The sequence below is a fragment of the Botrytis sinoallii genome (genome assembly GCF_014898435.1).
Source record: "Botrytis sinoallii strain Bc 23 chromosome Unknown BSIN_008, whole genome shotgun sequence".
Taxonomy (NCBI): Eukaryota; Fungi; Ascomycota; class Leotiomycetes; order Helotiales; family Sclerotiniaceae; genus Botrytis; species Botrytis sinoallii.
The window spans coordinates 1,097,558-1,122,424 of record NW_024066035.1 but is presented as its reverse complement, the minus strand read 5'-3'; the positions used below and the strand labels follow the sequence as shown (position 1 = coordinate 1,122,424).

The 24,867-nt window shown below is 35.1% G+C and overlaps 3 protein-coding genes across 3 annotated transcripts; 2 read left to right on the top strand and 1 right to left on the bottom strand.

Annotated features, from left to right (window-relative positions):
• Positions 1-15,882: 15,882 nt before the first annotated feature.
• Positions 15,883-16,692, top strand: EAF02_005343 (uncharacterized protein; the record flags this gene model as incomplete). The annotated part of the gene is made up of 3 exons (XM_038901391.1): positions 15,883-16,095; positions 16,268-16,373; positions 16,424-16,692. The coding sequence occupies 3 exons, from the start codon at positions 15,883-15,885 to the stop codon at positions 16,690-16,692; spliced, it is 588 nt and encodes a 195-aa protein (XP_038758731.1).
• Positions 16,693-19,312: 2,620 nt separating this feature from the next.
• Positions 19,313-19,651, top strand: EAF02_005342 (uncharacterized protein; the record flags this gene model as incomplete). The annotated part of the gene is made up of 1 exon (XM_038901390.1): positions 19,313-19,651. One exon carries the CDS (start codon positions 19,313-19,315, stop codon positions 19,649-19,651), a length of 339 nt encoding a protein of 112 aa, XP_038758730.1.
• A 1,194-nt stretch (positions 19,652-20,845) lies between these two features.
• EAF02_005341 (uncharacterized protein) lies at positions 20,846-21,597 on the bottom strand (the record flags this gene model as incomplete). The annotated part of the gene is made up of 2 exons (XM_038901389.1): positions 20,846-21,161; positions 21,233-21,597. The coding sequence occupies 2 exons, from the start codon at positions 21,595-21,597 to the stop codon at positions 20,846-20,848; spliced, it is 681 nt and encodes a 226-aa protein (XP_038758729.1).
• Between the last annotated feature and the right edge of the window lie 3,270 nt (positions 21,598-24,867).

Below are 24,867 nucleotides of genomic sequence, written 5' to 3'. Positions count from 1 at the left end.
CAAAGTGGTGGTAGGAGTTCGCAGGATATATAAGGAGTTCCTAGGAGATAATAGAAGTTTGCAGGAGTTCTCATAAATTGACAGATGTTTACAAAACATAATGGATATCAATAGCAAGTTGAGCAAAAGCTGGTAGGAAGAGACAGGAGTTTCCAGGAATCAGCAGGAGTGAATACAACAAAGTTTTTTTTGTTTTTTGAACTGATTTTCAATCTTTATATTGGATATACACTTCACTTTCACTTCACTTTCACTTCACTTTCATTTAAATTTACTTACAATTCATATAGGAAACTCTACCTACACTCAAAAGCGATCTCAATATATTATAAAAAAAGAAATGATTATTATACTATTACTATCACCAAAAAATAGCACCCGACCATTTACTTCTCAATAAAAACAATATCAATGGAAATATAAATGATACAATAGGGTTACTAGAGTTAAGGAGATCTTCAGGATATATATGGTTGTATAGATCAATAAGTAGAGGTGGTAGATTGAAGGAGGGGGGTGGTTATTGTCGCAAATGTTGGTTTTCAAAAATATATGTTTTCGATGTATATATATATAATTGAATAAAGCTATTATAATAAAGAATATATCAAAATAATAAGAAAATCCATTTGTATATATTGAATCTGCATCAAAGTGATACAACTGTTGAGTGATTTACAATCTTTAATTGAAAAGTCGAAAAATAACGAATTGTTGGTTTTTACACCAAAGCCGGAACCAAATTGTTTCAGACCCTACGGTGATAAACCTTCGGGAGGCCTCTACCTCGAAATCAAGGCCAAAAATTATGTAATCACCGTGTGGTCTGAGGATGAGATAAATTTGATACAAAGCTGGTTCTTGTAGAGCTAATTATAGTAGTAATAATTCAAAATTGAATAGGACGAATATCGGAATGTGGGTAATCTTGTATTAGATAACTAGCAGAGCCGTAGTAATAGCATTTGCTACATTCCCATTGCAAATCCAGGTTTCTAGTAATATATTCCTTTTTTCCTAAGTTTAGGTTTATTGGGTCTCCAGGAGTAGACTTCAGGCTAGCAAGTTGTAAAAACAGAACAGCGATTATTCTCCAAGATGAAATTCGAAAGTGATAAAATGAATATAATGAACTTATTGTTAATATTAATAGAATTAGTTTATCGAGTTATTATAAGTGATATCACGGTGCAAGGGATAGGTACTAGATTGGATATATGATATTCTACAAAGAGGTTGAAAGTGGTACGATATAACTTTGCCATATAATGGCAAAGATGACTAAGTATCTATTACACTAATATACTACACTAATAAACCTGTAACAATATCCTTCTCTTTAAGACTTGCTTATCCCAAACAAGCTGAAAGAAAGTATACTATACAAATCATACTTTCTTTTATCGTAATGAACACTTTCGCTTTTCAAGTTCTTTTGTAGCTTCTTATTTAGGAATCAAAATTGCCTTAGCCTCCAGGTTTTCCAATATCTATTTCGGTGGATCTGGTTTTTTTGAATATAAGTAATAATAATAAGCTATAATCTTTTTATTACTTTTAAGATCTGAGGCTGATTACTAAATTAAAATGTAATATTTCTATTTGATTAAATAGTGATATCCATTCTTATTATGATTATCTAAAATGCTTTCGAATATCCATTTCTAGATTAGCTTCTTTTTGTCGTTTTCCCTTTTAAGGATTTTATCCTGTATAATAATAGTTTCTGCTTTGTTGATCTAAAATTGTATCGGGAATCGTTTATTGTTATATATTAATAAAAATAAAAAGTAATGAAAGATAAGAAAGATTTGTATATTTTCTGGTAATTAAATAAGACAAGATTGTAGGTAAACTTTAATGATTTCGTAAGGTCCGATCTATTTATTATCTAATTTCTTTGTCTTTCGAGAAGTCTTTATATTCTTTGTATTAACGAATACCTTCTATTCTATATAATATCGGGACGAGTCGATTTGGTGTCGATTTGTATACTCCTTATATGTATTTATGGCTTACCTAGCGAATACTTGAAGTTGATTCAGAATCCTCTCTATTCTATTCGCTATTTTATTACTCTTAAAGAATTCACATTTTTGAGCTAGTATTATTTCTGGTAAACAGGGTTTGCTTAGCTCTATACCAATACTTAGATTAAAACAATAATTAGCAAAGAATAAAAAACATCCTATAATTTCCGAAACCATATTGTTAAAGGCAAACTCTACCAATAGTAGCCATTCCATCCAATCATCTTGATAGAAATTGACAAAAGCATATAGGTATTACTCGAGAACTGAATTGATACACTCTGTCTGCCTATCCATCTATAAATGAAAAACTGAAAAGTGTTTTAAAGTCACTGCTAGTCTTTCCAATAACTACACCCAAAATCCTAATATGAACTATATACCTCAATCCGAGATAATATTGTTTGATATACCATATAGAATATATATCCGATTAATAAATATACTAACCAGTTTTTCTATAATTAAGATTCTTATATTAATAAAATAATACATTTTTGTCAATCTATATATCACTATCAGAATATATTTATATATCGAGTTGTAATGTTTACTCTCTAAAAGAGATATAATATAGTCGATTGATATATCAGATCATACTCGAAATAGAATTGGGAGAAGTTTTAAGAACCCTAATGGAACTAACTTTGATAACTTAATACAAGTATATAATATATATACTTATATATATACACTGATCTCCTGATATATGTTTTAATCACCAATAGGTTTGGAAAATGATATCAATAATCTTAATACATCCAGAATGACCAATTAAACCGGAAAAGTATATTCTATAAATAATTTGTACTTTCAACTCATTATCAAGCAGTATCCAAAGCTTGTTACAATAATATATCCTATTATTGGATACTCCACAATTCTGTATAGTGATTCTTATAGTCTTTCAGAATTCTGCTAGCCATTTTTGTATATACAGATTTTTAATTACTGCTAACAATTGTTATATCATATTGGATTTCGCATAAACATTATTAATCAATTCATCGATAGACTTATCTTCTATAGGTATTATCAAATCTATAGATATCAGTGTTATTTTTCCTATCAATTCTTTATATAGATCAATATCGAATCTTTATACTAGTAAGATTATTCTTTCTCTATTCTCAGCCACTTGTTATTAGGATTCGAAAGATCTGATTTATCTTCCTACTTATAGTTCAAAGTATTTGGACAAATGGTTTTAGTACCTGGTTTGTATATAATACGGAAATTGTATTAGAATAGAAACTCGGATTATCTAATTTATTATTAATTAAGGGCTTTTGTTATAATAAAATATTCTAAATTCTTATAATCTGTAAGAACCTCGAACTTCTGTTACAAGCCCTGAAATTCAGATTGCTATTTTTCCATTGACTTGATTATTATTAGAAGCTTTTTATTATAGAGTTTCATAATTATACTCTACTACTAAATGTTTTGATAAAAAGTAGACTACTAATCACAAAATATTCTTATTGTTATATTGAAAAAGCATTCCCCTAAGATTCAATTTAAATTATTAGTTTTTAAAACTATATAGTTATTATAATCAAAATACATAAGGATAAATATAATTATAAAAACCTGTTTTAATATTTCAAAAGCATTCTTATAACATTTGATTCTATATTCAGAAAATATTCTTGTATAACAAATCGTTTAAAGAATAATAAATCTTTAAAAAGTCTTTATAAATCGTCAATAGAAATTAGTAAATTCTAGAAAACATTATAGATCCTTTTATTGAGAGAAATTATTCCCAAGAAATAATCGCTTTGACTTTATTGATATCCATTTTTTGCAAAAACTGCTATGACAATCGGCAGCACAGGCGTGGTGGATCAAATAGAAACCAATGCTCTCTAAACAGTACCAGAAATGGAATCCAAGGAGTACAAACAAATTGCCCCTAATGAACTAGAACTCTCACAGCTACTTTCTACTGCATGCTAGCGATCCGCTCAGCATATGGCGATTTCGAAAGCTATTACCGACGATTTAAATATGAGGAAGCAACGATCCATTGTCATGTGGCGTATACAAATCCCTCAAGCATATCATGCATTGCCGTAAAGTCCTTGCGATCTACAAAACCTGGTCCCCAGATATCAGGTCCAAATACCTACCCTGCAATTGGGTGGCTCAAGAACGACTACTGAAACAGTTAATGCACACACCAGCCAAGTTCGCTGAATTTATTGCTATAACAGACTTCTACAGAAGCATATGCCCTAGAACACTACCAGAAGAATAGGAAGAGGAAATAGAAATAAATTGATTGATCCAGGTAAACACAAATACAGAATAGGAGGCGATCGATATAGCAAGGCTATAAAGAACAAAATCGATATATGCAATACTCTGCGCTGCACTAGAATACATACAAAGCTACCCTTACAGGATAAAGCAGCTCTCAATCAAAACATTATATAAAAGATCGGAAAACACACACGGAGGCACTCAGAAGATCGGAAACAAAAGCACAAGCGTGCTAGCTATCGCTTGGGAAGCTACTGAGGGTATTGAGACCTCATTTTTAGGAGAAGGGGATCATATAAATTAGAGATTATCCAGCAGTTAGCCCAACCGTAATGCCCCCTGGGAGGCTCGCCTATACGGCCCGGTTGAAAATTACTAATAATAATAATAATAATAATAATAATATCCATTTAATACTGTTTGTAATAATAATCAGGCCTAGATACTATATAGATATTATTGTCACGGGGGTGACACTAAGCCCTTTCTGTCCTGTCCTGTCCTGTCCTGCTATATATGTGAGAGTAAGGTAGAACTTCCAGTTCTACCTCCTAGTCTTTGGGCGTTTAGCTCAGCGGTAAAGCTTCTGAATACTCCCAGAGGTGATCCCGTGACAATTATCTCGAATTCGCATTTACTAATATTGATCTATAAATCTATATCAGCGAGTTTTTGGATAATTGTTTATACATACTCCCTATATTCCGTTTTATTATTAAAATAAATAAAAATTATTATTAAGATATTTATATAGTATTTATCGAGTTCATTAAAAAGTATATAATTGATATAATACTAGAAAATGCTAATACATTATATAACCCAAAGGATATAATAAGGGATTCAAATAACCCAAAATGTATAATGAAAACTGTTTTCCATTCATCCCCTTCTATATACACAGTTTGTTGAAGATAATAATAATATCCAGTTTGAAATAAACCTTAGTATTACAACAATACATCAAGAGTCTCTTATATAATAAATAGAAAATAGCAATCTTTATTATAATATTATTTATTTATTTATTTATTTATTTATAGTGATTAACGTCTAATATCTAACCTCCAAGGGGTATTCTAGATGTATTAAGGAGCGGGCCTACGGGCTGCTAGCGTTCTAGCTGCTTATAGTAGTGTAATGTTAGCTAATCAGGGGCTTGTTGCCTCTGGTATTCCCCTGCTCAGTACTGCTTATAGCGATTCTGTGGCTGTTTTGTTTAAGGGTTTGTGGTTTTGTTTCAAAGGGCCTTGTTTTGTATACCATCCGGATATCAGCAAATGATCAGGTCGATCGCTATCGATCAGGAGAATGCTCAGAACACTTATAGCTGTTCGGTACAAATCTTAGGTTAATTGGAGTGGAGAGCTTATCCTCGGGGTATTGAAGTAGATTGAAATTCGTGTAGTTTTGTATAGTTTTGAGTATATTCTAGTATAGAATCTGAATCTAGCGAGGAAGATCAGTAAAGCTATATTATATTTATAGAACACAATTGATATATGTTATTGTATCCTATTCGGATTGAAGTTGATTTGGTGTAAGTGGCTAGTTGCTATGCATCTGATTATTGATTTGAATATTGAAAGAAATACATAAGCTTTTTTTAATCCTGTATGTATAAATATTCGTGCTATTTTTGTAATTAAATCTGATATGATAGGCTATAAAGTCACTATGTCCGGTTCATATCGTTATAAGTCTATGTAATATTCTATGAGGAAGCTTGAGGTTTCCTATTTTGAGATATTATATATTGGTTTCTATGTATTATACGTTTTGGAAATCAGGCCTTTTTTTTCCTTCTATTATTTATTTTCGGAATACCGATATTTGATATATAGGATAAAAACGGGAGCTGCTGACTGTGGGGAAGGCAGGATAAGTTAAAGTTAAATAATTCAGCTGTGCTCTGATCAGCAAGACGATTGGCTGCCTTGTTGCTCTCAATCTCAGTATATCTAGGGAACCATTTGATTACAATATCGTAGTATTGCATTGCTTGATGATATTGTGATATGCCTATTAAAAGGAGATAGCGGTGCTTCTTTGTATTCCCTAGATTATTGAGGTACTATCAATACATAACCATATTTGTCCCTGGTAAAAACAATCAATGATACTCAGAAGGCATTTTAGTCCTCATTATACACCAATCGTTTTAATATCAAAAACATACAACTATTTGTATATACAATCATAGCCAATATCGATCTATTACTTATCACAATAAATTGTAAAACCGTACCCTACATGATAACTGTATTCATTATATTGTTTAGATTTGTTTGAAAATATAAAATAATCTTCTTGGAGAATTAAATTCCATTATTTCTTAAATACTTTTGTGGTATTCTCTTTATCTATATTATTCATTGAATCGATACAGTATTCGGGAGAGAAGTAAGACTGTAAAAGTTTAGGGCATTTGGTGGTAAGGATTGTCTATTCTATTCTTTGCAGTTTTGTATTAAAACCTTTCAGAGTACCTATACCTTGTCCTCTCTTTCTGATATACAGCTTCAATCGGTTTATAAATAGATGTTGTGCATCCACTGTCTGAAGCCGAAACGCGAACCTCAGTTATAATATTATTTAATCCTCGATAATCTTAATAGATACAAACTCCACCTCCTAGCTTTACTGCCAAAAGGAATAGTACTGTATTACGAGATCTTGATTCCCGAATAAATCCTTTAGAGAGATTGTCATCAATCTATTTCCAAACTATCTCGAGTTCTAATAATAATAATAACTAGTTTTTAAAATAAAATGATTCTTTGTCTAATATTAATTCAATTCTATAATCCCAAGCTCGTCATAGTAATAGTACCTCAGCGTTTCGAGAAAGGAAAAACTGATAATTTGTCTCGAAGCCAATTAGGGAGTGTATTTCGTATCTCTTCATTATTAAGGTCTAGTTTTCCTGCTAAGAACTTTAATATATCAGCTTTAGAGATTCTTTATAGATAAACCGGTTTATAATAATCTCAAACAAAGTTATATAAATGTAGTAGTATTGTAAAAAGTACTTCTATTAGGTTATTATATTCTTGAAGTATATTTTTATAATTTTGTTTATTTTTAGTAAAGTTATTTACAAAAATATAATCGAGCTTATGTTTGAGTATTATAGTTTAATCTAATTTGTCCCAGGTGATTCGCATTATATAAATATTGTCTTATTGATAGAAAGAAACAAAGCTCGAAGTATATAACCATTGAATGTCCTTTATATTTGGGCTTGTTTTATATTCTCGAACTATTGATAATAGTACCAAAAGGAGTAATAATAGTTCCCTTATTAGGTTTGATTTTCTTTATTTTTATTCTACAATCTTGTTTATTATTACTAAGTATATCTTCAGCTGGTTTTGTATCATCTGTGCTTGTATATTTGTATTTCTATTATAGGCCCTTATATAATAATAGTTTGTGCCAAAAGTAAGCATTGCTTTAATAAACATATCTTATTCTATATCAGAATCTTCAGATCTATAATCACTATCAAGTTTATTATTATCCTTTATATATAATAATCAATAATCTTTTGTTTTGTAAGCTTTTTGGGAAATGACTTTTAGTAATAATAATATATCCAAGATCCTTTTGATCTTTAGATTAATACTTTAAAGAGTTGAGGTATTATTAGATTGTTATTAGATCGATTTGATTATAGATACTTGAAAGCATAAGCTCCCCTTATAACAACATTGTATTACATAATATCGAGAAATAAAAGAAAGTATTATATTTGCTTAATCTATATACGAATTATGATATTATAATCATAGCAAGCCAAAAATGACTGGTATATCAAGGAAGAGTTTCGTAATAAAGAATATCCAGATTTCTAAATATAATCCTATCGCTATAAGTATAATAAAGTATTCCGTAATAATATCTATTATATTACTATCAACTAAGCAAAGCTATTGGTAATGGGATAAAAGTTGGGTGTGAATTTTATATTGATTAATAAATGATCGATCAGCAAATGCTTTATCAGAATACTTGCTATCAATCAGACTGGTTACATTAAAGGAGAAAGTATATATTGAAAACATAATAGCTTAAACAAATAGAGATTTGCTATTTATAGAGCTAAGTTGTAATGGCTTAGTATTATTTATAGTATGTCTTATTTATTCCTTGTTTCTTGATAATCTTTATGGCTGATTTATTATAAAGGTAATACATTTCCCGGAAACTTGTATATACTATTGGATGGTGATGGTAATATTGTATTATTGTATGAAGAGATATTAGAAGTACTTTCCGAAAATACTAAAGAATTATTCTCGATATAGCTATGGATTATATTAAACTATTATTGTGTGTAGGGTTGTTGTTAATGGTTATATTCCTGAAAGTCATTTTAATTATAATTACTATTGCTTCGATATTGTCCACCTCAACCGAATTATTGATTTCCTTTTCCAGCATTGCTACAACTATATCCTGATATTCCTTTTAAGGATCCTATATTATATCCTCTAACCACTCACTATATATCGACTTGTTTTTTCGCATTGCAATCTCAGACAAAGTGACCTGGTTTCTTGCAGTAATAGCAAAGGCCGAGACAATGCTCCTCTTCGCATTATTATACCTTGTTTTGGAATTTGATTGTATCAAGCTCTATAAGGTCATTATATAGAGTAATAACAAGTATAAAAAGGATTGTATTGAATCGAGATTGATTGTGGTTGTTTTTTGATAGACCTATATTGTAATAATCATTCTCCTAGCAATTCTGACTCCAAATTGTGAATTTCTTTTTTCACCCTTTGATATCATCTAATATATAGAGGCTTGAATCTATACAAACCATAAGTTTTAATTCTTCAAAGACTTTTTGCTTTAAAATAAGAATCATCTCTCAATCAGACTTATAATATTGATTACCTAAATGTTCCAACTATATATAGAATATTATAAAGGCCTATTTCTCCAGCATTTTGAATTTATCGAACTAAATCACTACTTCCCACTTAGAATCGATTATAACATAAAGGCTATTAAGCTTTTTGAGAAACAAATCAGCAATTATATGAATCAAGTTATTTTATAAAATGTTATCAATATCTTTTAATCATTCTTGATATGTATATCCTTCAATAAGGGAGGCTATATGCAAAAGTTTCTTCTTCTCAATATCAAATATAATAACATCAGATATCCAGCAGATTTGTAATCCTTATTTTCAAGCTAAATATTCATTTTGTTATATTATTATACCAGTCTTCTCTCCTTTAAAGGTTTCCAGGTTTTTGGAGGTTTGTTGCTAAGCACCAGCAGATAAGTTGAGGGTCTAGGCTGATGTGTTTTATAATAATTGAAAAAGCTGGTTTTGTAATACTATATTCAATTATATCTGGATTTGTAAGTAGATTTGTATATCAGCTAGAGCTGTGCGCTTGTTATTCAGATCTGCATCCATCCTAATCTGTATATTATGAAGTAACTTTAATGAATTATTAATAATATTATATAAATAATATAAGTATAATTGTTTGTTCTCAAAAAAACTAAATATTGGGTTTCGAAGATCGGGGTCAGAAACACTTAAAAATTTATTCATAAGCTATTACTATTTAGCAAAGATAATTCGAATGCTTGTTTTAAGATTATCAAGTATTTGAATTCTGTTTTTTGTAGATAATGAATTAGGTGTATTTGTCATTTTAAAGGCGAAAACGAAGATGAGGACGAAGACGAAGATGAGGATGAAGACAAAGACGAGGACAAAGACGAGGGCGAAGACGAAGTCTTTATCAGAGTATTATTATCAAGGTTGGATTGCTATTGACGTATAGTAACAGGACCTTTAAGAAGGTAGAATATACTATTACAGTGCAAGGGATAGATACTAGATTGGATATATGATATTCTACAAAGAGGTTGAAAGTGGTACGATGTAACTTTGCCATATAATGGCAAAGATGACTAAGCATCCACTACGCTAATATACTACGCTAGTGAACCCGTGACAAGTGATTAATATATTAACGAAATTCACAGATCGAAACAGAATTATACAATAGCATATCTTATAATTCGCAAGAGATTCCTTGAAATAAGAATAGGGTTAGAGTATCATCAGGCATTTCTCCTTTTAGAATGAGTCTCTAGAATTCTATGAAGAAGATACTAAAATCGAAATGTCTTTGTTTTAGTATATATAGTTTATTCTGTATATTTTATATTCAATTAAAATCCCCAAAAGCATTTTCAAGATATTTGAGAAGTGCGATATAATCGATAAACTGAGAAATCCCATAAAGATCTTAGGTAGTATAAGCTCATATATCTTTCCAATAAATTTTCCAGTAATATAAATCAAGTGGGTAGAAATCGTTGGGAATTTATTATTATTCATATTCAATTTTCTGTATATCTATTAAACAAATCTATACAGATCGAAGCAGGTATTATTAAATTTTTTCGGATTGGGGATATACTTACTCAATCGAATAGTCGGAGCAGATACAATAGGTTTGGGGATAGAGTCAGTGGGAGTTTCAGGGAATACAGTTTCCAAACAAATAGGTATAATAGATATAAATTCGATAAGGCAATCGAATAAATAAGTGTTTTGAGTAGTAACCTGCTTGTATAAAGCGGTTTGGATACATTCACAGATTAGAGATTCGGAAATTTCATATTTGAGCAATCTATTAATTTCTTTTAGCTTGATATAATATACAAATACCAATTAAAGGTATTAATACCAAACCTGGGGATTCTCCAATACAAAAGCACCGAATTCTAAAGAGTCCCTAAACCAGTCAAGCAAGTGTGGAATAATTATCACAAAAACAATATTTTAATGAGTAGGAGCTATGTAGTATTACAGAATAGGCGGGTGGGATAGGGTTTTAATAACTTTACCCTAATTTAACAAGGTTATACTAATTCAATAATAGATTCAAATTAAGGATTAAAATATAACTCAAAGAGCTATAATACAGGATTTTCCAAGTTAAAGATATATAGGATTTTGCTAAGCAAGCTAGCCGATCAGGCCCTAGCTCATTTACGCTCCAGCGCGAGCGCCCAATTCGGTCCCCTCCGAGGGGACCAATATGTCACGTGATCTCACACCGTGACAAGGAAAATCGATTTCGGTATATCAATTGAAGAGATAAACCTATTCTTGAATTACTAGAAATAGGAGAATAGTTTTACCCTCTCCATTTCCGTATATTATTGCTATAATCCATTCTCGATTGTCTAGCTATACTGATTTGCTTTTACTACATCTTTCAGTATTAATAATAATTATTGCTACACATATAATTCCCATTATAAAGCTTGTTTTATCAAAATTATAGAAATCTTTATCCAAAATACTATATTTCATTTGTATATTTGTAATTAATCGAAATCATTCTTCAAAAAGCTTAGGATTCTCGCAAAGAACTTTTTGAAAGTTATTTATTTATTTATTTATTTATAGTGATTAACGTCTAATATCTGACCTCCCAAGGGGTATTCTAGACGTACTAAGGAGCGGGCCTACAGGCCGCTAGTGTTCCAGCCGCTTATAGTAATATAATATTAGCTAATCAGGGGCTTATTGTCTCTAATATTCCCCCGCTCAGTACCGCTCATAGCGATCCTGCAGCTGTTCTGTCTAAGGGTTTGTGGTTTTGTTTTAGAGGGTCTTGTTTTGTATGCCATCCAAATATCAGCAGATGATCAGGTCGATCGCTATCGATCGGGAGAGCGCTCGGAGCGCTTATGGCTGGTCGGTGTGGGTTTTAGGTTGATTGGGTGGAGAGTTCATCCTCGGGGTATTAGAGCAAGTTGGAATTCGTATAGTTTCGCATAGTTTGGGTATATCCTAATATAGAATCTGGATCTAGCAAGAAGGTCAGTAAAGCTATATTGTGTTTGTAGGACGCGGTTGATATATGCTATCGCGTTCTATTCGGATTGAAGTCGATTTGGTACAAATGGCCAGTCGCTACGTGTCTGATTATTGATTGAACATTGAAAGAAATACAATAAGCTTTTCTCAATCCTGTATATACAGATCTTTGTGCTATTTTTGTGATTGAATCTGATATGATAGGCTGCAAAGTTACCATGTCCAATCCGTATCGCTATAAGTCTGTGTAGTACCCCGCGAGGGAGCTTGAGGCTTTTCGGCTTCGAGGTATCATATACCGGTTTCCATGCATTGTATGTTTCGAAGATTAGACCTCTTTTTCCTTCCACCATCTACTCTCAGAGCACCGACATTTGGTATATAGGACAGAGCGGGAGCTACTGACTGTAGGGAGGCAGGATGGACCAAGATCAAGCGGCCTAGCCGTACCCTAATCAGCGAGGCGATTGGCTGCTTTGTTGCCCTTAATCTCAGTATGCCCAGGGGACCACTTGATTACAATATCGTAATGTTATATCGTTTAATGGCACTTGTAATATGCCTATTGAGAGAAGGTAGCGGTGCTTTCTCGTATTCCCCAGATTACTGATATGCTATTAATATATAACTATATTCGTTCCTGATAGGAGCGATTAATGATACTCAGAAAACATTCTAGTCCCCACCACGCGCCGATCGCCTCAACATCAAAAACATACAACTGTTCATGTATACAGCCGTAGTTGCTATCGATCTGTTGCTTGCCGCAATAGATTGCAAAGCCGTACCCCACACGGTGACTGTATTTGTTGTATTGTTCAGACCCGTCTGAAAACACAGAGTAGTCTTTTTGGGAAATTAAATCCCACCATTCCTTGAATACTTTCGCAGTGTTCTCTTTGTCCATACCATTCATTGAATCGGTACAACACTCGGGAGAGAAGTGAGGTTGTAAGAGTTTGGGGTGCTCGATGGCAGGGATCGTTTGTTCTATTCTTTGCAGTTTTATATTGGGACCTTTCAGAGTACCTGTACCTCATCCTCTTTTCTTGATACACAGCTTCAATCGGTTTACAAGTAGATGTTGTGTATCCATTGTCTGAAGCTGAAACGCGAACCTCAATCTGGCTTGCTCTAATGCAACAATTCCAGCTGGGAGATCAGCTTCTACGAGGAGTGCGGTCGTCGGGGTTGTCTTGTAGACGGATAAAGCTCCCCGTGCTGTATTATGGATTGTCTTGCTGACTAGGTTGATGTATTTCTTGATCCCGGTGCCGACCGAAACATGGCCTGCATTTAGGTGTTGTTTGTATAGCCCATCGAACCATACTTCGGAGCCAAAGAGGGCGATGGGAAGTACACAAGTAATGATCGCTTTTCGCAGGTAGGCTGCAGATGGTCTATGAGCTGTATGGGCTATTGATCGAATGTGGGATGCAACACGCATAGCTTTCGCGGTGCACGTTTTGACATACTATAGGAACATTAGGCGCCAATCAAAAAAGACGCCAAGCCAGTGTAAGGTCGGTTGTGCTCCGTTGGTGAGCCCTAGAGAGGTCGGCGTGATGACTAGATCCCGACTTATCCTCATAACCAGGTTTGCAATTTCATGTTTCCTCGATATGTGAAATAGCTTAAACTTTTCTGGAGTGAAAAAGATCTTATTCTGATCTCCCCATTGTAGGATGCATCGAATGGTTCGGCGGAGCATACATATATTCGTAGATAGGTTCTTAGACATATGATATATAGCTATATTGTCAGCATATCCGAAGCGCTATACTCTATCTTAATTAAAAAGCTCAACAAGGTAGAGGGTATACAGGATAGGGGAGAGTGGCGATCCCTGGGGGGTACCGCATGCGACCGGGAAATCCTGTGTTGTGATCCCCTTTTTGAAAGTTATAAATACAATTAAAATGTATTTTTAATTCGATTTGATATTTTACAAATCAATATGCTCAAAGCTTTCTAATATACTTTGTACCTTTCGATTCGAGAATATGATTTGTTATATTTTCTATATTCTTAAATTTAAATGGAAAACCTTTCAAATTCATATCGAGTATATATTCAGAAATAATATTCTCTTCTAATTCTAAAAGATTATAAGATTTAGATCAATATTCAGAATGAGGGGTTAAATCTTTTATTCTATATTGTAATATTGTATTCGGAATATTATATATTTTTGTAGTTTTTCGAATACTTATTTTTTTGTTTTTTCAAATAGCTTCAATAACAAGAAATATATAAGCTTTTTGATTATTCGAATTTATTATAAATTATTGAGAAAATGTATATTGAAAGAGAAGAAAGTGAATTGAGGTGAAAGTGACTCATTCACTGATATGATCTACTTACTGATAAATCACGTTAATCATTATTTATACCAGAATCCCCTGTTTTATCAAGCCTGATTGATCGAACTTTTGAGTCTGGTATAGTCAAGTTTTGCTGTATGTGATGTATGCCCCACCTTGCGCCTATTTGACGGATAACTCGGATAAAGTAGTACGTACCATAGAATGATAGACTATGCGGGGTGTATGATTTTGCTTCATCCCTTTTATGGCAAGTGTCAGCAAGAGTCAATGTATTGCAGGTACAAACGCTAGATCATCATCAGGTAAATTTTGAAAGATTGGGTATTGCTCCGGCGATATCTCAAACAGCCGGGCGGATGTGGATGGGTAACAGTGGGGCAGGGAATCACACGATAGGGTTCCAACAGTGGAGACGAGTGTTACAGGAAAAGCCTTCCGGGAAGTTATTTGATTCTCTTCTTGTAATTGAAAGTTAAATTTGACACAATGAGGTGTGCAGTCGCGGGAATCGCTTAGTAAAGCAAGCGCTGTGATTTCTGTAGCTAAGCTTAGATTTCAACAACTCATAGATTTGCTTATTGCTCGTTCTCCAGTGAACACTGATATCAAGAATAGAAGATATTCTGATCAAGTGGTTAGATCAGTGCTGGGAAGTTTGCTTCATCTGAACTGTAAGGCAAAATTTCAAGCGGAGGTTGAAAATTGGTTCAAAGCTGCTCTAGTAATGCAAGCCGAGTCGCACTAGAACTTTTGTAGCGAGAGCCATATCATCACCCTAAGTAACATACATGGTTGTTTGATTACTGGATTGTGAAAGGCATAAAAAAGTGATTACATGCTTAGCATTTAATCAGAGGGATGACAGGGTCAGACATTTTACCACTGGAAAGAAAAGTGCCTTGAAGTCAAGAAGATTGAAAGCGATATAGAACGTATCTTTCAATTTGCATTCCAACAAAACCATGCATAATTATCCTGCATTTTCATCAATATGACCACAAATCCCGGAACTCCCACCGCAGAATCACCTGTGTATCCACACGGTAAAGCTTCGGCGGCCTGTCCAGCGTCGATGAAAAGGTATTTTCCTCTTGATTCCCGTCATTGGTTACCAATCTGACGGTACCGATGAAAACTTTCCATATCTAGCAAATTCACAGGATCTCTACGCAGCTCTGAAAAAATGGACACCATCATGGCCAGAGTATCTGGATACGAGATGGCCGGGAAAAAGACATAACATTGGTTAGTTCTTCAAGCTACTTGCTCTGAAAGCTTGACTGATATCTTGTATAAATACTAGCACTCCTTCTATGGTCTTCTCACTTCAATCTTTGTAGCACAAACACCCATCCGCCTTCTCCCGAATCCTTGACCCAACATGCGTTTCGCACTGTCACTAAGTCTCCTCGCGATGCGTTGCATCACACCGGTCTACTCGCTCGCAATCGATGCCTCTTTGACCATCGAGGGAAAGCCAATGCCCGACAAATGGATCAGATATGATCTGACACCTGTCAATACGACAAGTACTGCCGTTTCTCTCACTCCTCGTACAGACGTCGATGTCTGTGAAATCATTAGAACTACTGCCGTCAGTTTATTATTTAATTGTCTCCTTAATTCCATCTTTGTAAGGCGCCGTACCAGCAGGTACAGACTTACGAAAGCTTCCTAAATTCCAGTTGATCATTTCCCCGAAAAGTAAATTTTATTTTTCGATTTTCATCGAGTTCTTTTCCAATATAATACTAATTCTGCTGAAGTCCTGTTTGACCATCGTCAAAATCCTCAGTGGCTTTGTCGCGTCCGCGGCAGCCTCGATCAAATCTGTATCAAATGACGGCAGCTGCGCCAAAATTTCTGGTTCCTGTGAGTCACAGAAAATCGAATTTGAAGTCCTAAGCTGACTTAAACATTAGTTGAAGGTATTTCATGGGTGTATTATGCAACTGGGCGTAACTGTGACACGACAGCCGAAGCTTCTACTATTCAAGGTGCTCTAAAACACCACCTGGAGACAGTCGATGGGAGTCAAGTGTGCGGCACGGAATGTCTCGACCTTACTCACTCAGGTACATGGAACGGCTACCTCCTTTTTGGGCCTACAAGCAACTTCAATAGTGCTGCATATTGTGGACCGACATTACCTTACTCAAAATGCACATCCGGAGGAAAGAATGACTTGTAAACCTGACCAGCGCTCGCACTGACATGGAGCATAATACATCGGGACCGACAGAGTTATGATATGCTCCACCAAGCTTTGTCGCGGGTTTCCCATTCTATTGAGGTGATGTTGGAAGTCAAAAACAGAAGTATCGTAGATGAGGTATGAGTGAAGATGAGGTGTTACCAGGGATGTTGGAGTTGGTATGTCAGAGCTGGGCGAATTTCTCGTTTTGTTTTATTCTTGGGAGAGATCGATTATTTTGGAAGTAGAGTCCGTTCTAGAGGAACGTTTCGATTAAATTAAGTAGATGGCAAAGTAGCAGCAAAAATTCAACATTTTAACGCTACTGAGATTCAATTTTCTGAGACTGGTTAAAAAATCAAAGATCTGTTCCATCTACCTCGCGAAGTGACTTGGGTGTCATCACTCCTGTTTATACAGGATTGAAAAAATGTTGGGATTCTGTGGAGCTGCCTTTTCGTTGTTTTTGAACTCAAAATCAGCTTGAAAGACTTAACTTTCTACAAGGTCTTACTTATAATTGTGATTTCAAAATCTGCTTAATTCGACCACAATTATATCAATCAGCTCCTGCTTGAAAGAGACTTGACTATTTACATTTAATCGAAATACTCTCTAGCAGTCCAAGGGTTTCTAAATAGTGACAAGTAGGAATTCCTAAATTAGTTTTCAAATTTAGTAAATTGGTCGAATGCTAAAATTTAAAGCAGGCCTTTGTCGTTGATTCTGACTTCTAGATAAGCTTCATCAAGAAGAAGCGTGATCGCCTAGTATGTAAATTGGACCCACTTGGCGTCATGTATCTCTTTCACTGAAGGACTAGAAGATGCGTGGTTCCTGTAGTGCCTATTACAGGACTAGTGCAATTTTAATGATTGAGTGTGGCTCTACGTAGGAGAAAAAAGAGGCCGATTTTGATCATATAAAATCTTTAACAAAATCTCTAACTTAATTGAATTATAAATCAATCACAAATATAACAAATAAATCTGAAAATATCAAATTACTTTTCACCTTTTATTTATACGGATTCTTATCAAAATTTATATTTTATTTTAGATTTAAGGAGAAGAATTTGGCTTATTGAAAGTGTTAAAAAGTAATCAAACCCGGCCTCTTTTTTCTCCTACGTAGAGTGTGGTTGTGAAGTCACGTGTTTCTCACAGCCGGCGGCGACTGAAAAAATTCAGAAATTTTATAATTAGCCGACAAATATCCATCTCGCTTTCACGAGATAAGCGCCAATAGATCCGTACATATTGAGGAGGGCAGCGAAACTATTCGCCCGAGGGATTAAGGCGACGAGCAATGGCAACTGCTGCACCCAGGTTGTATGAACACTAGTAAAACTGGATATAACTTTTCAGAAACCTGGACGCCTTCCCCTGGATCCGCTTAAGAATTGGAAGCCTCGAGCGAAAAGTGATACATACCTACACACACATATAAAGTTGTCCTAGTATTTACTATCAATATTTTTAAATGCTATCAGATGCAGAATAATCCTAGATGACAATAATGATTTTTTCGGATGCATTAAACCGTGAGGTTCAATCAAGATCCTTACCTTGAAGGATTTATATATAGTGAAATTTCCGCTTGAGGGCTGTGGCAGACACCAACGGCCTTGACGTTAGTTGAAAGTGGGTGAAGAGTTCAAAGGCTAGACGTTTTTGGGACAAAACACCATTGAAACGGAAGAAGAAATAGTAGCAGCTATGCCTGCGTAGAGTTTGCTCCCAGTAATCGATTGAAACTTCAGATGACCTGGCCCTCATTGCAGCTATTGATGTTGGCACCGCTATCCTTTTTGAGACCGAATTACATCTTTCTAAATGCCTTACTCTTAAATTGCAATTAGGAAGAAGTGGTTTGCGATATGAGATTTATTCTGGATAGTAAGTAAGAATGTCTTATATACACATAACTAGTATGTTTAAGTCGCTAGTCTGATTAAAAAGCAATTCGATGAAGATCTAACGATTTAACATCGACAGTAGCTTCGCAAGCCTAAAAAGGAAGACGGCCTTGAGTGATTCTCAAAATTGAATAACACTGGTATTTCATACTTTGATGCTTTTAAAACTTGAATATATATTCAGATTGATTCATTCTGAGCTGTGGAATCAAGATAATGATTGATGATAACCTTAAGATTTCAAATCAATTTTCACCTTGTCTTGTTCAGAGTCGCCAAAGCGATTCTGCAGTAAACGCCACTGTTATGAGCCACAACATAAAGCCACATTGGCTAGGTGGACTTCCCCGGTCATCTAAGATTAGCAAATGCATAAAAGTGGCTATGTATCCACTTATGGCCCCTTTCACGTTAGTTACTTCCAAGAATAGTAAGTTTAGAGATTCGTACCATTTTGCGACATAACAATTTACGAAGAGATTACGAACTTCCTAACCAACGGACACGAAATTATTGATTGATTACGATAACCATAGCGAAAACAAACCAGCAGATATCTGAAAATCTCGATATCACAATACGTCACATTGACGATACGATTTGAATTGAGACTCACTACCGCCTTTCCGACATAGGAAAACGATCCGTCCCTCGATTCACCGAACCTCATTGCATTTCAACATCACCATCATCACAACAATGCAGCTTTCCTCGACGTACACCTTGTCCCTCCTCGCCTTCCTTCCAACTCTCACATATGCACAAGCAGGCTTAGCAGGCGTGGTTGCTACATCAGCAGCCACCCAGATGGCAACCACGACTGCTGGGGCTCCATCACTTTACACAGTGGGTAGCGTCACAGCTGTCTCATACATACCAGTATATACGCAGACCTTTGCAACAACAGCCTTGGGAACTTGGGCGATCGGAGCTACTCCTCTGGTCGGCAGTGTGGGATTAGGAACAATTCAGGGAACCGTGGGAACGGTTAAGAACAAGAGAGCTTTGCCTACCGCAATGTTTGGGAAAAGTCATTAGAGGGATGTGACTGTCGAGTAGGATTCTGGTGTAGGAGAGGAAAGATTAGAGTTAGACATGATGGGAGCAGAAGATGCATCTCCCAAGATGGGTTCGATAGGAGGGTGATGGAAAATGTGCGACGAGACAGGAAATAAAATACGACATAAAGCGAACGGAAATGGATGTCGAAATCTGGATATGGAAGGAGGATCTTCTTTGATGATGCCGATGGAGTTACAAATGGCGTCAATACGGCATACGTTCTGGAAATTTGCGACTCGTCGGGAGACTATATACCTTTCCGCTTGGCTTACGATTCCCACCGACCATCATCATCGTATCCCTTTGCATATATTCAACTAGCGGCCGATATTCGAACAGTCCATGTATTGATCAGCATTAGACGATGAATACCCATTCAAAGTTTTTAGATTCGTTTGGCGGCATTATCAGGAGTTGTTGGTGCAGTTTGTTTTTGCCAATTTGAAGACATGGAGGCAAATGATACAACATCGGTCTTCAATTTTTCTTTCTTTTATTTGATTGTGTATATAGATATCAGGCGAACCAGTCCATTGCAGATGACTTAGGAGGACATGGGAATGGATGTAATACCATACAGACTAAGGAATGAAAGTAATTATTCTGTTAGGGCTTCAATTTTCTATAAAGTTATGAAAATTTGAGTCAAGTTGAATGATTTAAACACGATACCATGTAAAGAGAAAAAGGGAAAGCCACATGAGTTTCGATCATGGTATAAGTTCAAGGTATTATGGTGCCCCGCGACGGATCCAAAGGGTTATGTATTCAGACAAATATTGCGAAAACAAATCCTAAGAGCATCAAGACAAAATACAATAACTCGATGCGTCTCTAACAACAAAACTTTACAAGTACATACAAAACATCAAACCTGACGCCTGCCTTAAAACCTCCACTCCTTCAAACTACAATAATAATATCAAACTTTGCAAGTGCATCCCATATCGTATCCGCCAAATCTGTTCCTTCTCCATCAGTTTTATCGAGGGTTCCTCGAGAGAGCTCAAGCTGTAAAAGACGGCTCCTCCAAGCGGTCGACTACTTCCTGATTGAGGAAAGCAAGTATCCTCTGAAAGCAAATGTCTTTTCTAGTACCTCTGAGAAGGAATGTATTAAATCAAGGAGTTGGTACTTAAGATTCTGTTTTTTGATATAAAATATCAATCTTTATGTGACCTTAACGTAAAATGTGTATTTGGATTCAGTAAGATTATGATGATTTGAACGCATTAAGATCATTGTAACAATCTTAAGATCAACCAAATTACATAAACGTTTATTTTCGGGGACATCTGCTTCTGAGGAACTGTTGGTCTTTTTGAGGAGATGGCCTTTCCTTTTCATAAGCTCATCTAACTCCTTGTTGGCCTTCCATGGTGTCAAACCTTGTTTCTTGATATCACCGACATCCTGAGCCAGCTTTCCAAGGTCCTCGATTTCTCGAAGCCAGGGTGCCCACGTATCACCGGTGCTCCAATCCTGTCTTTGTAACAACTGCAAATCCGACTTGGTATGGTTTAGCTTCTTTTCTATTTGGTTTCATAATACTCGTACCGAACTAGCGTAATAGGATCGGCGGGATATTCTGTGCGTTTGGAGGACCTTTGTTTTTCTTCATGGGCTTTTTGATCGGGTGTTATGATCTGACTGTAGGGATGATTGGAGGTTCGGGGTTTCTCTTCTTTCTTTCTAGAAGTACTACTAGTCTCTTGATTTCGTTTACCTGACCCGATCGCATATATCTTTTTCTTGTGTCTTCCACTTGGATCGTGCCTCTTGTTCCCATTACTTAAAATTGCTGTAGTAGACGAATCCGATATATTGCCATCTCCATGAGATGAGCTGGAATCGACTCTATAAGCTTTGCGTGTACGATCTGTGCTGTGATTGGAAGTTGAATGGTGGGGTGACTTCTTCATATTTGGGCGCAGAATAGGATAGTTTTAAGATGGAATCGATATTTCCAGAATATCAAGTCTGTGTTTTATGCTGTGCGGTTTTCGCTCTCCTTTAAGAAGGTGTGTACTCTGCTTTTGGGATTGAATGGTGTGGCTAGTAGTTGAGAGGAGATCAAGACTCTGAGAATATCGTATAGATGTGAGATAAACCTTGGCTTGGGAGGCATTTGAATAATATTCTGAATATCTATGAACATGTGTTTGACCTGCTCCGTCGGCCGGCCTGAATCCGTTGGACTGGCCTAGAGGAATTTCGATTGCGTATTTCGAAACCGGCGGATTCCAGTACATGTATATCATCATTTTTTCTGACAATTTGTGGAGAACAATAGCATACGTATTCAGTTATCCAGAACAAACATTTCACCAAGAAGTGTGTTGGCATTGGTAGATTCTTCCAAGTAAAAGACTTCACATTGCCTACTTACTATTCCTATAAAAGAAAGTCAGAAGGTCCGATATATCTCAAATCATATCACCGATCATTTTTTCGTTGCCCTCAAGGTCTCTGAGGATGCTCACACAGGCCGGCAATACTTCGACTGCGCAATACCGCCGGCCTCTTTGCGCGGGACATGAATTTACAAGCAGACCATTCGGTCGCGAGCATCACCTTGACACATATGGGTCACATATGAGAAACTCCTTCGTTTCCAACAGAAGCTGTGATACTTAGTATAATTTTAGATTACATATACATCTCGAAAGGAATGAGTAGATGATTTGCCAAGCGATCTAGAGGTGCCCTGTAGTGGTAAAGTTAATATCTATGTACGAATAAAATTATTTATTTATTTATTTATATTAATTAACGTCTGTTTTGGATCTCCCTAAGGATATTTAGATGTGCTAAGATAAGAAACTATTTGAGCGGCATGATTGTTGTGATCGAATTTAGTAATTTAACTTTAATGCCAAAGGCTATTCGTTTCTTTATAGATGCGATCTGCTTTTGTTTTTAAAAGGGAATATCTAATCCAGATTGTTGTTGAGGTAGAGTTTAGTTCCCAAATGAATAGATTTGTTATGGACTTCAATCCCTATAATAAAAGAAAAGAAGTGAGAGTAGATTGCTATTTGTTTAGTCAAGCAATAAAGCTTTTATATTATATATTAGATTTGCGGTTTTTAGAGGTATAATGTATTCGAGTGATTAGTTGAGTAATGAGTTTATAAGAAATGAGCAGCAAGCTTTATTGAAAAGATTGTTACTTTCTAAGAATCCTTTAATAATTAGGATAAATCTAAGTATAGAATTCTAAGTCGATAATTAGCTGAGTGAGCTTGCTAGATATATATAAGAATTTCTTGATATATATAATTGTCTGTTGGGATACGATGACTCTCACCTGTACGTGGTGTATCCTACAAACCTTCGATCGTGCGATCGGAGAGCTAAGTAGAGTCAGCTGGAGTCGGGTGGTGATTGTACACTAATCGGAGGCTGTATTGGGAGCGAAAATATATACAGCTGATCATTAAAGGATAATCGCAAAGATACTCGGAATAGAGGATTACCAGCAAAACGGAAATGAAAACTATTCGATAATGGAAGGGAGATGAGAATGGGATTGATGTGGAACTATATCTTTACAAATCTATATGGGGAGCAGAGCTAGAGCATATCGTGGCAAAATATTTATGAAACAGAATTAGTCTTTGAAATAGCAGATAATAAAGCTTTTATAATATAACTGAGTCTAACTAAAGCTTATATTGAGAATAGAACCAATATTCTTAACTTAACGAATGAAAATCGATAGAATACTTTTGGAGTACTAGCGTGCAGAGTTTTTACAATCCAATAATACATACGATCTACAAGTATACCGAATTGGATATTTACAAATAATAAGGGGAGTAATAAAAAGTATACAAAGATTAGAATAATATCTACTAGAGTTGGCGGGAATATATATGAAATAGAAAAAAGAACATTTTTAGTACCTTATCTTTAAATATACAGGAACAGTATAGTAGTAGAGGAGCTCCAATATAGAAAGGATACTTTTAGCAAACTACACTCAATAACACTCGATCGATATTATAATAACAGAGGATTTTAGATAAAAACTAATCCTACAATATACATATATAACACACTCCTAGTACTTTACTTTCGATTACAAATTATATATTGGGGGAATGGATTTTACAAGTAGAGTTTTGGTTAGTGAGTTGGAAACACTATAGAAGGGCTATCTAACTAGGGATCTGAAATAGCAAGCCTGCAAAATATAATCGGCTTTGTTGTGTAGGAAAGATCTGGTAAGGTAATGCAAAACGATTATTAGTTGTAAGGTGTAGTATATAATAATAGCGATAGTGATACTGTTTATATGGCTTGAGAGGACGGATGCGTGTGTTGGTTTATAATCGGATATTATAGGGTAAAGGGCATAATAAAGGTATCAGATAGACTTAAAAAGCAAATAGGAATAGAGATGTAAAGGAATGGTTTTAATTCTGGCCGGAACTTCCGAAGGTAATTATATAATAAATGGTTTAACGTAGTCAGAAGATTCTATAAAAGCCTAATACTAATAGCTTTATTACAAGTGAGCTGGGAAAGTATCTGTAGATATAGCGAACCTACTTTGTATTATAATATATTCTAGAAAGTAGTTATAATATAATTCATTTCTGCCCTGTCGCCCTCTATGGCTCCGAAGTATGGTTCGATGGGCTATACAAACAACGCCCAAATGCAGGCCATGTTCCGGTCGGCACCGGGATCAAGAAACACGTCGATCTAATCAGCAAGACGATTCACAGTACGGTACGGGGAGTTTTATCTATCTACAAAACAACCCCGACGACCGTATTCCTTGTAGAAGCTGGTCTTCCAGTTGGAATTGTTGTACTAGAGTAAGCCAGATTGAGGTTTGCGTTTTGGCTTTAGACAGTGAATGCATAATATTTATTTGTAAATTGATTGAAGCTGTGTATTAGAAAGAGAGGACGAGGTATAGGTATTCTAAAAGGTTCTAATACAAAACTGTAAAGAATGGGATAGGCGATTTCTATTATTGAGCGTTTTAGATTCTTATAGTTTTATTTCTCTTTTGAGTGCTATACCGATTCAATAAATAATATAAACAAAAAAGATGCTGTGAAAGTATTCAAGGAATAATAGGATTTAATCCCTTAAAAAGACTATTCTGTATTTTTAGACGGATCTAAATAATATAATGAATACGGTTACTGTATAGGGTATGGCTTTGCAATCTA